The sequence below is a fragment of the Castor canadensis genome, chromosome 7 (genome assembly GCF_047511655.1).
Source record: "Castor canadensis chromosome 7, mCasCan1.hap1v2, whole genome shotgun sequence".
Lineage (NCBI taxonomy): Eukaryota > Metazoa > Chordata > Mammalia > Rodentia > Castoridae > Castor > Castor canadensis.
Window position 1 is genome coordinate 119,897,000 of NC_133392.1, and position 12,239 is coordinate 119,909,238.

Consider the following 12,239-nt stretch of genomic DNA (forward strand, 5'->3'; position numbering starts at 1 on the left):
GGGGTTGGAAATCCTTCTCCCTCTTTCTTTAATCAAAAGAAGAGAGAGAGAGAAAGAGAGAGTGAGTGAGTGTGTGTCTTTACCAGCTTAGCCTGGCATACAGTCCCTGCTGCCCCCAAAATAATAAGAAAGAGGTAGCTAGGATTTCTGCCCAAGAAATACAGCGCCCGCTCCTGATAGAGATGTGTTAGCTGATTTCCTAAGGAGACTTGTGGCTAAGCAGGGAGACAGAGGCCCCTGCCAACCCCCATACAGGGAAGCTGCTCAGCTGCAGGGGTGGAGCTGCCAGTGGCCATGATACACTGCTCCCACTCGGCTCCCTCCTTCACGGCTGCATTTTGATGAGCTGCATGACCTACATTCACACTGGGTCACATTAACCCACTCCGTATGTTAATGTGCTCCAGCCCCATTCCCTGCCCGCCTCCTGCCCCCTCAGCTTGGCAGGATGGCCACTGGGTAATTTGCAGTGTTTCCCTTACCCTGATTTGATGAAAGCCCCTGGGTGGGGCTGTGGGCCAGCCTGGGATCATTCTCGCTGCCCCCATGCTGTCCCATAGGTGGGGAGACAAGAATGAACTTGTGCTCCCCCTGTGCCATATCCGCACTGCTGCCCTGAAACTCTTTGTTTCGTGGTTGAGTGATTTTCACAGTTGAATTTTCTGTGATTAAAAACTTTGTGAATCTTCATTAAATACAAATTAGCCAGAAAATAGTGGTACTTAGAGGAAATTTTAGGTGATAAAATACAAAAGAATGAGTTCAAGTGCCACGAGTTTGTTTTAATTAAGAAATGAATTAATCACCTCAACTTGCGGCTTTCCACTGTTCCACAGATTCAACAAATTCCAGCGACAACATCTACACAATGATTAATCCCGTGCCGCCTGGAGGCAGCCGGTCCAACGTAAGTCTGCTTTCTACTCATTTACATACCAGATACCATAACAAATCATAATTAACTTCATCAGCTGAGGAGAAAGCAAGTCTAATTGATTTCAGCCATTTGTTACCAAAGATGAATAACATAGACCATCAGAAAAGTGATTAACTCTTGGGCAACTCAGTTCCCATTTTATAGCTGGCAAGAACAGGGTAGGATGGCTCTGGTCAGTGTGAAGGCACTGGGCACTGCTCAGCTGACTAGCTGTGACACCTCTGGCAAGCCTTCCCTTCCTCTTGCACCGATTTCCTGGGCTGTGAAGCTAAGGGTGGAGACCGCAGCAGGGTATGTGACTCATCTGGGAACCCATCTACCTCCTGTGACTGCCCTGAGCTCTGTGACCCCTGTGCCTGGTGGTTTCTCCCTCCTTCCTTCCTCTTAAAGTTCCAAACTTTAAAAGACGTTGCAGTTCAAACCCTACCTGTTCGGATTCCCACCTACCTTGAGCCCACTGAACACAACTTATGCAACTGCTGCCTGCCTCCCTTGCCCAGCTGGGAGCTCCAGCTCTGCTGGTGTGGCTCACCACAGACCACTCATGCATGCTGGTCCATTGCCTCCCTCTGCAGGCAGGGAGATGAATGGAGGTCAAAACATGGACTTGGGGACTGGAGCCCCAAAGCTGTCTTCAGCCTGGTTGAGGGAGGTAGGGTTTTGGGAGATGTTCTCTTGGTTTGTTGGCCCAGTTCCTGAGGTGATACCCCAGTCACCCCATGTGTTTAAACCCTGTGTATGGTTTGCCCCATGCTGGATACTGTACACATTTTTGTTTGTGTGTGGTGCTAGGGAATGAACCTAGGATCTCGCACATGCTAAGCACATGATGTGCCACTGAGCTGCACCTCAGCCCTGACACTGAACACATTTAATCTTCCTAGCAGCCCTCCAAGGTCAGGAGCCATGTGACCAGTGTGGGAAGCCCTCTGTTCCGTACCCTTCTCTGTCCCACCAGCCCAGCCTCACACGACCTCCTCCCTAGGGCAACCAGTTGTGGTGGTTTTAGTGCTAAAAGTTGTGCATCATGAGAAACCCCAGAGCTCAACATCTCCTGGTTTTGGTGATGAATGCAGAAGACAGACCAAAAGACAGGCTGGAGCACACTGTTAAGTCTGATGGACATGGCTTAGCTCCTCTGCTTCCCACAGTCACTGTCACTGTGTTTCTCCTGACTAAGGACACTGCAGTTGTGACTTGGCTTGCACTGTCCTAAAGGCACCAGTTCCTAGCACATTGCTAGTATTGTTCCTGAGAGTTGACATCATAAAAATGAGAATGATGACAGGGCCGGCACCAGCATGACCCAGACATCACCAAAACAGACTGCTAAATAACCATGTTATTTTAGTGACAGGTGGAAGGACACACACAGCTGGGTTAGGGCAGAAGAGGACATGCTGCACAGCATGCAGATGGGACCTTGGGAGCAGGTGTGGCAGAGGGGATATGAAAGTACTGTGGAGACTACACCTCCCAAGTGTGGGATGACATGGACACACCCTTCTGAATCAAAAGCCACCAAAGAGACTGATCCTCAGTCACAAGTGGCAGTCCCCACATGAGCCTGGGCTTGATGTGGCTTGAGCACCTTTGTCATCTTGTAGCCTGGTATGCCATGAACCAAGAAGGTTCCCTTTATTGTTTCAGAGGTTGCAACTAAAAGTCCTGTGGTGGAACAGGAGGGAGAGGGGTTGAAAGTAGATGGTGTCAGTGCCCCTCCCCACTCTCTAGTAGAGCTGCTTCTGTCTGACCTTACCAGCACCATGGCCGGTCAAGTGATGCCTCACATTCTGGCAGTGAGTTCATGGTGGGCTAAGGGTGTAGCTCAGTGTTTGAGCACCTGCCTGGCATTCATGAAGTCCTGGTTTTGGTCCCTAGAAACAAGTTCTTACTAGGTCTTGTGTTCGTTAATTTGAGAACTAGAGTTGTAAACGGTCTTGGTTTCTATGAAGATTTTAAACTGTTGTCTTATCCAAATACAAACTAGACTTTGCTCATTTATCTGCATAGGTGGCAAACACTTCACCATTAATTTTGGCAAATTTCATTTACTCTATAAACTTCTTACCAACAAAAATGAAAACATCTTACTTGCTGAATGTCCTGTAAACCTTGCACCCAACACTGCCACAAAGGGTGTAATTTGCCTACCTGTGACACCGGTTTTTCACAATGAAAGTTTAGGTCACTTTGCAAATTCTGCAAAGCATGCAGAAGAACTTAATGAGATGTTTGACTTTATACAAATAGAGAATTACTAAAACACGTGCCCACAAGATGATTACCGTAGTTGCTTGCCATAGAAAAGATGTTACAATGTTGTTCTGCCAGGAAGACTCATATTTTTTGAAGTATGAGACAAGAAAGATGTCCATCTCTTAATCTGGAAATCTATTGAGGTTAGAATGGGAAAAGGAATTACAATAAAAGAGAAAGTGTACACTCTTTCTCCAAGACCATGTGATCATCTTTAAAGAGGCCACAGAGAGCCCAGAGGGGGTGAGCCAACCACACCTGAATTGTTCAGTCTCATGGAGGTTGCAGCAAAACCTCATACCACAGAAATAATGACTCATTTTTTTGGAAATGAGACTGTTGAGAACTCAAAAAATGTCAGGAAAAAGGGCAGCCAAGTTAAACAGGACTTTCTCAGTTTCTTTATTAAAACTGGAACTTATTTGAAATCCAGCTTGGATCTTACAAGTTCACATTAGCTGTGTACCTTAATACCTTTTTCCTGAGAAAAAGAATAAGTTTAATTGATCTTGACATCCATGATCAATTGGTAGCATTTGCAATTGGATCAGTTGGTCCAAGCCAACTGTAGACACCAGTAGATGCACCTCTTGGGGTGCCGGAAGTAATTCCTACAAGTCCTCAAGCCTGTGTCATAAGTGAAGTTCTAAGTGCTGCAGTGTGAATGGGTTTGTGGAGAGGGTCATTTGGTGTTCTGTTGAACTGACACAGGCATCTGTGTCATGCAGGCTGGACAAGACAGAGACAAGTCAGGTGAGTTTTATGTTTAAGATTTAGTTTTACCACTGCATTAAAAAAAGAATGTCCTCATGGCTGTAGGTACTTCACGCATTGGGAAAGGAGGCAGAGGAAAAAATATCCTGCTGGATCAGGGGCAAAAAGAAGTTACATTACTGTATGAGAGGACAGAAACATTGTAGTTATAATTTAACTAGCGTGCTTGATTGCTGCTGTTAACTACTTCTGTTATTATTTTGTTTAAATACCAGCATTTATGTAACAGAAAAGTAAATAATACAGACTAAAGAAGTCATGCTGGGACAACTAGCTATCCACAGCACACAACTGAGTTTGGACTACTTCCTTACACCACTACGCAAGAACTGGCTCAAAGTAGATCATATACCTGAATGTCAGAGCCAAAAGTATAAAACACTCAGAAGAAATCAAACCTACTTAGATACAACACAAGCAAAAGGGAAGGGGTTAAAAAGATAGATAAATTGGATTTTTTGTGCTTTAAAGGACACCATCAAGAAAGCTAAGCAGGGCACATTGGCATGTACCTCAGCTATTCTGGATGCTGAGCCAGGAGGATTGCTGAGCTCAGGAGTTCAAGGCCAATCTGGGCAGCATAGCAATGGGTGATCGAAAAAAAAAAAAAAAAAGTAAGTTGAACAGAATCCACACCATGGAGAAAATATTTGGAAATCATATCTGATAAGGAATTGAATCCAAAATAGATTAAAAAAAAAACCTCTTAGAATTTAATCATAAAAGAAAACCCAATTAAAAAATGGGACAGGGATCTGAATAGATGTTTCCCCAGAGACGTACAAATGCCCAGTAAGTTTAGTTATTACAAAACACAGGGAGACAGCACTTCATATCCACTAGGATCCTGTGGTCAAAAAGACAGACAATGACTGGGGCCAGGGAAAATGTGGAGAAACTGAAGCCCTCATACACTGCCGGTGGGAATGTGAAATGGCAGGGCCACTGTGGAAAACAATCTGGCGGTTCTAAGAAAGGTCAAACATAAAATTACCACAGGACCCAGCAGTGACACTTCCTATGTATCTACCTGAGAGAAGTGCAGTGCATGCCCACGCAGTAAGTTGTACGCAAACAGACACAGTAGCATTAGTCACCGGGCCAAATGTGGAAACATCTGAACGAACCGTCAGCTGATGAGCACATAAGTAAAATGTGGTGTATCCATACAGTGGACTTTTGTCCATAAAAGAGATGACTTAAGTACTGGTGTGTGCAGCAACACGGATGCACCCTGAAAATAGGCAAAATGAAAAAAGCCACAAAGGTCACTTGGTTTCATTTTTATATAATGTCCAGAATAGACAAATCTAGAGACAGGAAGTAGATTAATAATGGTTGCCTGAGGCTGGGGGTCAGAAGGGAATGAGGAATGGCTGTTTAGTGGGTACAAGGTTTCTTTTGGGGGGTTGATGGAAATATTCTAAAATTGATTGTGCTGATGGTTGTCTAACCCTGTAAGTACACTAAAGACCACTGAATTACATACTTTAACAGGGTCACTTGTATGGTATGTGAATTATATATTAATAAATCTCTTAAAATAATACACAAAAATTGTAACTTCTTCCAGGCACAGGTTGCTTGCACCTGTAATCTAACTACTTGGGAGGCTGAGGTTGGGAGGATCAAGGTTTGAGGCTGCCCAGACAAATAGTTCACAAAGACCCCCATCTCCAAAATAACCAAAGCAAAATGGACTGGAAGCATGGCTTAAGCAGTAGAGCGCCTGCTTTGCAAGTGTGAAGCCCTGAGTTCAAGTTCTAATTCCGTGTCCCCCCAAAAAATTAATGAAAATGTCTGATTTTTTTATGTTAAAGTAATGACATGTATTTATGTCAAAGTAATAACACGTGTATATGAACAAACATTATGCTAACATAATGGAGATGGTTTTGGTCTAGTAAGGCTGTGTCCCGGGTTCCAGGCTCCCTTAAAAGTTGGTCACCCTAAGCAAGAAATTAGCTGCCAGGTAGCACAAGTACTGTGTAGCCTGTGAGCAAGAGCCACAGGGGAGACAAAGATATTGCAGCCCAGGATGGCACGTGGGAGAGCGACTCCTGCCCAACCCCACCCCACCCTGTGTCTGGTCCCAACTTTACTCCCTGCGCACTCTTCTCTGCCCTGGCTGTCCATGCTGCCATTCATTCTGTATCAAGGGCCTTGGCTTTCCGGACTGGGCTCGGCCAGCTCTCTCTAGCCGTTCATTTGTGGCAGTGGGAGGTAACCTGTCTGGTGTTCATTTGCGTCCTTTCTGAGATGGGGGTAGGATGGATTCCCCCTCTGGGCCCAGATCTGCCTGCACCATCACTTCATGAAAGGTTCACGAGTGACCCCTGCACTGCCTGGTCTTCCTGCTGCTGCCCCCACAGGGATGTCCTCATGTCTGAGATGGAGCTTGGAAAAGGCTAGCAAAAAGACTAGCATGGTCACAAACACCTGTCTATGCAGGTGCACCTGCTAAGCCAGGCACTCTGCAGGTATGGCACAAGTCCTGAGAAGGACTGGAAAACTCAGATTGACAGCTGCCTTTTCATGGAGCTGGGTGGCCTTTGGCCAGTTGTTTCCTTCTCTGGATTTGTTCCTTTGCCTGGTTCCTAGGAGCCTGCTCTAGCCATCCAGGCATCCAGCACCTGGGCAGGCGCAAGGATAATGCACCAGAATGCAGTTGCATGAGCAGGACTCCTAGGGGGCAGCTGTGGCTCAGGGCCTGTACCCTTGAAGGTGCTAGGTTAGTCTCGTTGACTAAGTCACTGGGCATGGGAGCCATGAGAGGGATACAGAAGGCCTCCTGCACCTGCTGAGCCATGTACTGTGCTTCTCCCTCAGTTCCCAATGGGTCCTGGCTCGGATGGTCCAATGGGAGGCATGGGCGGCATGGAGCCACACCACATGAATGGATCCTTAGGTAAGTCGGCACCGTCATGCTCAACCCTGCCCTGGCCACCTGTTCTCTGCCTCAGTCTCTGGACCAACTAGGCCTGGTACACAGCCTTAGTTTTGGCTACATCAGAAGCTCCTCAGAGAAAGATGTCCAGACAGAAAATTCTCTGTACAGACACAGTGTGGGGGTTTGGTGGAAGCCCGGGTAGAAGAGGATCCTTCTTAGAGGCTGGAGACCTTCCAGGGAGAGTGAACAAGAAACTGAATTACATTTTTCTTTCCTTCCAGGGTCGGGCGACATAGATGGACTTCCAAAAGTGAGTGTGTGATCTACTTCCTGGCAGTACATTCGAAGGGTTGGTGGTTGGAGACACAGGCTCACCTCCTCTCCTCTTTCCACAGAATTCTCCTAACAACATAAGTGGCATTAGCAACCCTCCAGGCACCCCTCGAGATGACGGCGAGCTAGGAGGGAACTTCCTCCACTCCTTCCAGAACGACAATGTAAGGCCTGCCCACTTCTCCCGTACCTGGGTCCTGCTCTAAACATAGGGCCTGGGAACCGAGCAGGCCTACCTACTAAGCTGGTGGCCTGCAGCCATTCTGTGGCCTTTTCACCTCAGTCATTTTCCACACAAGTGCAACACCCTGACCACTGCCTCCTAGTCTGGCTGCCGGCAGGCCTTTCTGAAGGGGGCCACCTGCAGGCTGGACATCTCTGGCACTAGTGAGCAAAATGGCTGGAGAAGCCCTGGGCTGAGAGCTGAGCCGCATTGCCTGTGGGGTCCATTTCCATCTATCCTAGGGAAGGTTTGCACAACCAGGGATTTTCAGAGGGGACAGCCCAGCCATCCCCTGCCTATAGCAGGCTTCTCTGCATATTCTTATTTAAAAAAGCAGCGTTGGAGAACCCCAGACTGGCCCCAGCTCAGGGCGTCCTGATTTAACAAACCCCGTTCCTGCTGTCTAAGCTTCCCGGAGTGGGGACTCAAAAGGACTGGATGCCACATCTACTGCCATAGTTCCTGTGAAGCACAGGCTGGCCGGGAGGTGGCCCTTACCTCCTGCCTCCTTGCCCTAATCCTGGCCCCACCAGCTTTCTGCCCATTGAGCACAGTTGTGGCCCCCAGGCCAGCCAAGCCACACCCCCATCCTGGCCCTGTCCAGTTGTGTGTCACCAAATTTTCAGGCTGTTGGCGCTTCAGCGCATCCTTACAACCATCCCTCCTCTGCTTCTGCCTGCAGTATTCTCCAAGCATGACGATGAGTGTGTGATCCCCCCTCTCCGAGACGCTGAGAGCCGGCATTGCAGGTGGAAGGTGCCAGAAATTATGCAAGAAGAAGTGAGGTGTTACCAGGAGCTGGGGGAGGGCATCTCCCGCTCCCCTCTCACCTCCCATTCACTCCCCCACCTTTCCCAATTTTAGTTTCATGCAATAAAAAGGCTGAACTTTTTATTCCATAAAACATGAAGGAAAAAAGTCAAAATAAAAATATATTTCAAGTTAATGACCAGAAAAATCCCACCCCTTGCCCTTTCCTGAAAGGACCTTTTCTGTACATTACTTTTTTTTTTTTTGTGTGTTCTTTTTCTTTTTCTTTGGGGATTTACCATTGCTGGGATTTTTGTTTTGTTTTGTTTTCGGGGGGCATTAGGGGGAAATTTTTTTTAAACGGAAGCTTCTAGCAAGCCCTCCAATCCCACCCCAATCAACCTCTGTTTTCTTCTTAAAAAAAAAAATTTAAAAAAACAGGAAGAAAAAAAGGCAAAAAAAAAAAAACAAAAACAAATCTTACTGTCTGTCCCCAAGCCGATCCACCAGGAAAGCTAGTCTAGGTGTGCAATGTCACACTGTCTTTGTAGCCATCTAAAAATAATAAACTGGACAGTTTACAATTGGTGGTTTCTTTCAAAAAGCTGATTTTGAAAAGGAAGGAAAGGAAGTCACCCTTTTCCACTCTGGGTTTTGGGTTTGTCCTATGGGCAAGGGAGAGGTGGGGACCTGCTTTGTTTTGGCTTGGTGGCAACAGCAGCACACCTGGACCCCCAGCCTCCCCCTCTCATGTGGCCAGAGGGGCCAGAGACCGTCGCTGTGACCCTGCGCATGCACTGTGTCCCCAGGACGGCTTGCTCCTCTCCTGGACCTCCCTACCCACCCGGCCTCCCTGCCTCGTCAGCCCCTCATCCCCACCTGGCTTCCCAGCGAGAGCTCTGCCTGCCACCCATAGGATGACTGTGACCTGGGACATGGCAACTGTGACCTCCACATTCTGTCCCGGGATCCTCGCATCATCATCATCGTCATGTGCGGGGCAAGGCAGGCTGCAGTTTTTTGTTTTTATTTTTTCTCTTTGCCCTTTTTCAAAGACATCGGGATATTGACCAGAATTGCTCTGTATATGCTTGGAACTGGATGGAAAGACTTTGGCATAGCTGTGGGGGGTGGGGGGAGCACCAGCAACCCAACAGACTTGCTGTTTCCGGCCCTAGTTTCATTTTTAAAAGCCAACGAACCCAGTGGGTGGAGCCTGTCCCCTCCTAGGAGGGGATGACTCATGGCCTCCCTCACCTCACCCTCATCAAAACCTTTGTGTCTTGCCCTGGAAGACACTGAATTCTTTGTACATTTACACTCCCTTCTCTGCCCTGCCCTCCCCTGTAGCTGGTCTTTGTTTTATTACCTCCCCTTTCTGACCCATGTATATCATATTATGTGAGATACCATCTGCCTGAAAAAAGACCTTGTGCCGATTATTGGGAACATTGTAGCTGTTTCTGTGTTTTTTCTTACCTTGTAGTCTGGTTCTGAATTACGAGAGGAAAAAAAAAAGTAATTATGATACATTGTAGTTTGTGTACGATATATGTTGATAACGTTTTATTAAAGGGACATCTTTTTTCCGCAGCCCTTCCTGACATATTTGGGGAAACGTGGGTTGGAGTTTATTACACTGATTACAAAATGCACGGTGACTCATTGGGCAGTTTTTGCACCTGGCACCTGATGAGATCGCCTGGTGTTTGCAGCACCTACCTTCTTTTCCCAGGCATGTCTGCTGTGCCTTTTGTGCAGTAGCCTCTGAAGGAGGTGGGAAGGGAGGGCATGAGTCTCACTTCAAGTATCTGGGGGCTTGTGGAGAGCCGGTTTCAGTGTCTTTCAAATACATTTAGTTTGCTGCAAAGTCCGTATGCGTCTGGAAGTAGAGTTAAGGGTCCTGGAGCCCTGTGTTTTCTAAGAGGTCATACGGCTTAGGTGACCCTGTAACTACAGCCACACCCTGCCTTCTCCCTTAAGCAGACAGACTGCCTCCATACCCAAGTGCCTAGTGTGTCTTGGACAGTTAGGATTGAGAGCGCCGAATCCTAACCACTAGACCACCAGGAGCGTCGGACAGTTAGGATTGACATGAGGGTCCTTAGGTGCTGGGCCACTGGGACAGTAATTTTTTTTTTTTTCTTAACCAAGGCAATGGGGAGCTCTACAAGAATTTTGAGTAGTTTTTTAGTAATTTTAGAGAAATTACCAGGTGAGACTAAATAGGATGTGGGATGAGCCTTTCCCAGCTCATATCATGTAGGCAAGAAATGCTGAGGGTACAGGTGAGGGGAGAGGCAGGGGACAGGGTGGCACTGATTTGTAGAGGAAGCAGAGCTGGAGCCCCTGGGGCATCTCAGTTGAAGCCTGGAAGGGGGGTGGGGGTGGGGGCTGCCTGCAGAGCCAGAGCACAGTGTAGGCTCAGTTCACGTGTATGAGAATCTAGAGACCAGATTGCAAATTGCCAAACTTGAATCTTACCTTTGCCACTAGTTGCTGTGTGGCCATGGGCAGGTTAGTTCTTACCTCTGTCCTCAGTTGCCTTGTCTATGAAATGAGGGTAACGATCTTCCCACCTCGTGGGGTTGTGAGGGTAAGTTAATGGGAAGTGCTTTCAACTGTAGGCATATAGTAAGAGCAACGTATGTTAGCCACTAGCAATATTGTTACTCATATTTGGGGAGGGCCCAAAAGGCCCCTACCCACTGTGGAACAGGTTTCCTGGGCTTTTTCTGAGCACAGACATTTTGCAGCTATTGGGGAATTATCCCTACTGGATGGTTTGGGGCTGGGGGGGGACTTGGGTTGATGGGCCTAACTGGCAGCTCTGAAGAGGTAGGTGTCTGCCCTCTGGCTTTGCGCATCCAACCTGTGCATTCAGTGGTGGCGATGGGATGCATATTCATACCCTTGCCGTCACCTGTGCTCACTGGAACAAGAGCTCTGCCCAGGCACTATGGAGGAGGTGCTGGGCAGGAGGGGAAACCAGGTGACAGGGCCCCGGAAGGAGATCCCTGCCAGGAAGGTAACAACACTGGGCACTCTTCCCCACCACTCCAGTCTGGGCCCCAAAGCAGTCCCCCCCACCCGTTTCCTTCCCAGCACAGATGGTCCTGGTGAGGATTGCTTCAGGCTGGCATACCCCAGGGCCAGGCCTTTGAGAGAATGACTGGTTCTCACTGAACTGTTCATCAATAACCCTCACAGGCCTGACCCAAAAGATGAGGGCCAGGCTGGAACTCTACACTGAGTAGAGGGAGGAGTTTGAAGGAGGCCCATCAGAGGAGGGTTTTAGTTCATCTAAAACAGGCATAAGTGAAGGAGCCAGTCCTTGAACTTCTAGAGCCAGGGCCCCAGCATGACAGCTCCTTTCCTGCTAGTCCACACTGTCCAAATGGCACCCAACTTGAGGGCGACAGCCAGCCTGGGAACCAGAAACAGGAAAGGCTGGCCTGGCTGGAGACCCATGGCCCTTCACCCTTCCTAAAAGCACCCCGTGGCTGGGAAAAAAGCCTCAGGCAAACTGCCATGGTCAGACACACAAGAACAGGACTTCACTGACCTGAGGAACCCCACCACAGCCTCTTCCACCATGGAGGAGCAGGGAGAACTGCTCCAAAGTTCCAGACCGCAGGAAGTTGAACCCTGGCATCCCCAGGGCCTCCATGACGGCTCTAACCCTGAGTCAAGTGGCGTTGGACCTGTGGGAGTTCCCATAGCTTAGCTGTAGGAGCTGGGCAGGGAAGGAAACCGGGCCAGACAGGATGGTTCTGAAAAATAGAAGTCCATTCTTCTCCGTGCTCGCACTTCGTTCTGTCCACTCCCAGGACGCTGTGGAACCTGTCTCTGACAGCTGTAGACTGGACACTCAGCTGCCTCCTCCGTTCCCTGCCTCCATCTCTGCCCTTCCAGTGCCCCAAAGATCTCACTTCTGAACCTCCGCAAACTCTTAAAGCAAACTCTTCTTACAGCATGTGTTTACTGAGCACCTCTTACTGTGGAGCAAGGCAGACCTGGAATGATGGCACTGCCCTCCACAGAGGTGGGGCTGGAGGCAGGGAGAGCTGCTT

At 48.3% G+C, this 12,239-nt stretch overlaps 1 protein-coding gene across 4 annotated transcripts in view; it reads left to right on the forward strand.

The window, feature by feature from the left end:
• The window catches only part of Ssbp3 (single stranded DNA binding protein 3), a 152,853-nt gene extending 143,094 nt beyond the window's left edge, over window positions 1–9,759 (forward strand). For all 4 annotated transcript variants that reach the window (XM_074080039.1, XM_074080040.1, XM_074080041.1 and 1 more), the window contains 5 exons: window positions 837–907; window positions 6,800–6,878; window positions 7,142–7,170; window positions 7,256–7,357; window positions 8,099–9,759. In XM_074080039.1, coding sequence (XP_073936140.1) covers window positions 837–907; window positions 6,800–6,878; window positions 7,142–7,170; window positions 7,256–7,357; window positions 8,099–8,128 — 311 coding nt within the window. In that variant the 3' untranslated portion in view covers window positions 8,129–9,759. The remainder of the gene's footprint in view (window positions 1–836; window positions 908–6,799; window positions 6,879–7,141; window positions 7,171–7,255; window positions 7,358–8,098) is intronic.
• The last annotated feature ends 2,480 nt before the right edge of the window (window positions 9,760–12,239 follow it).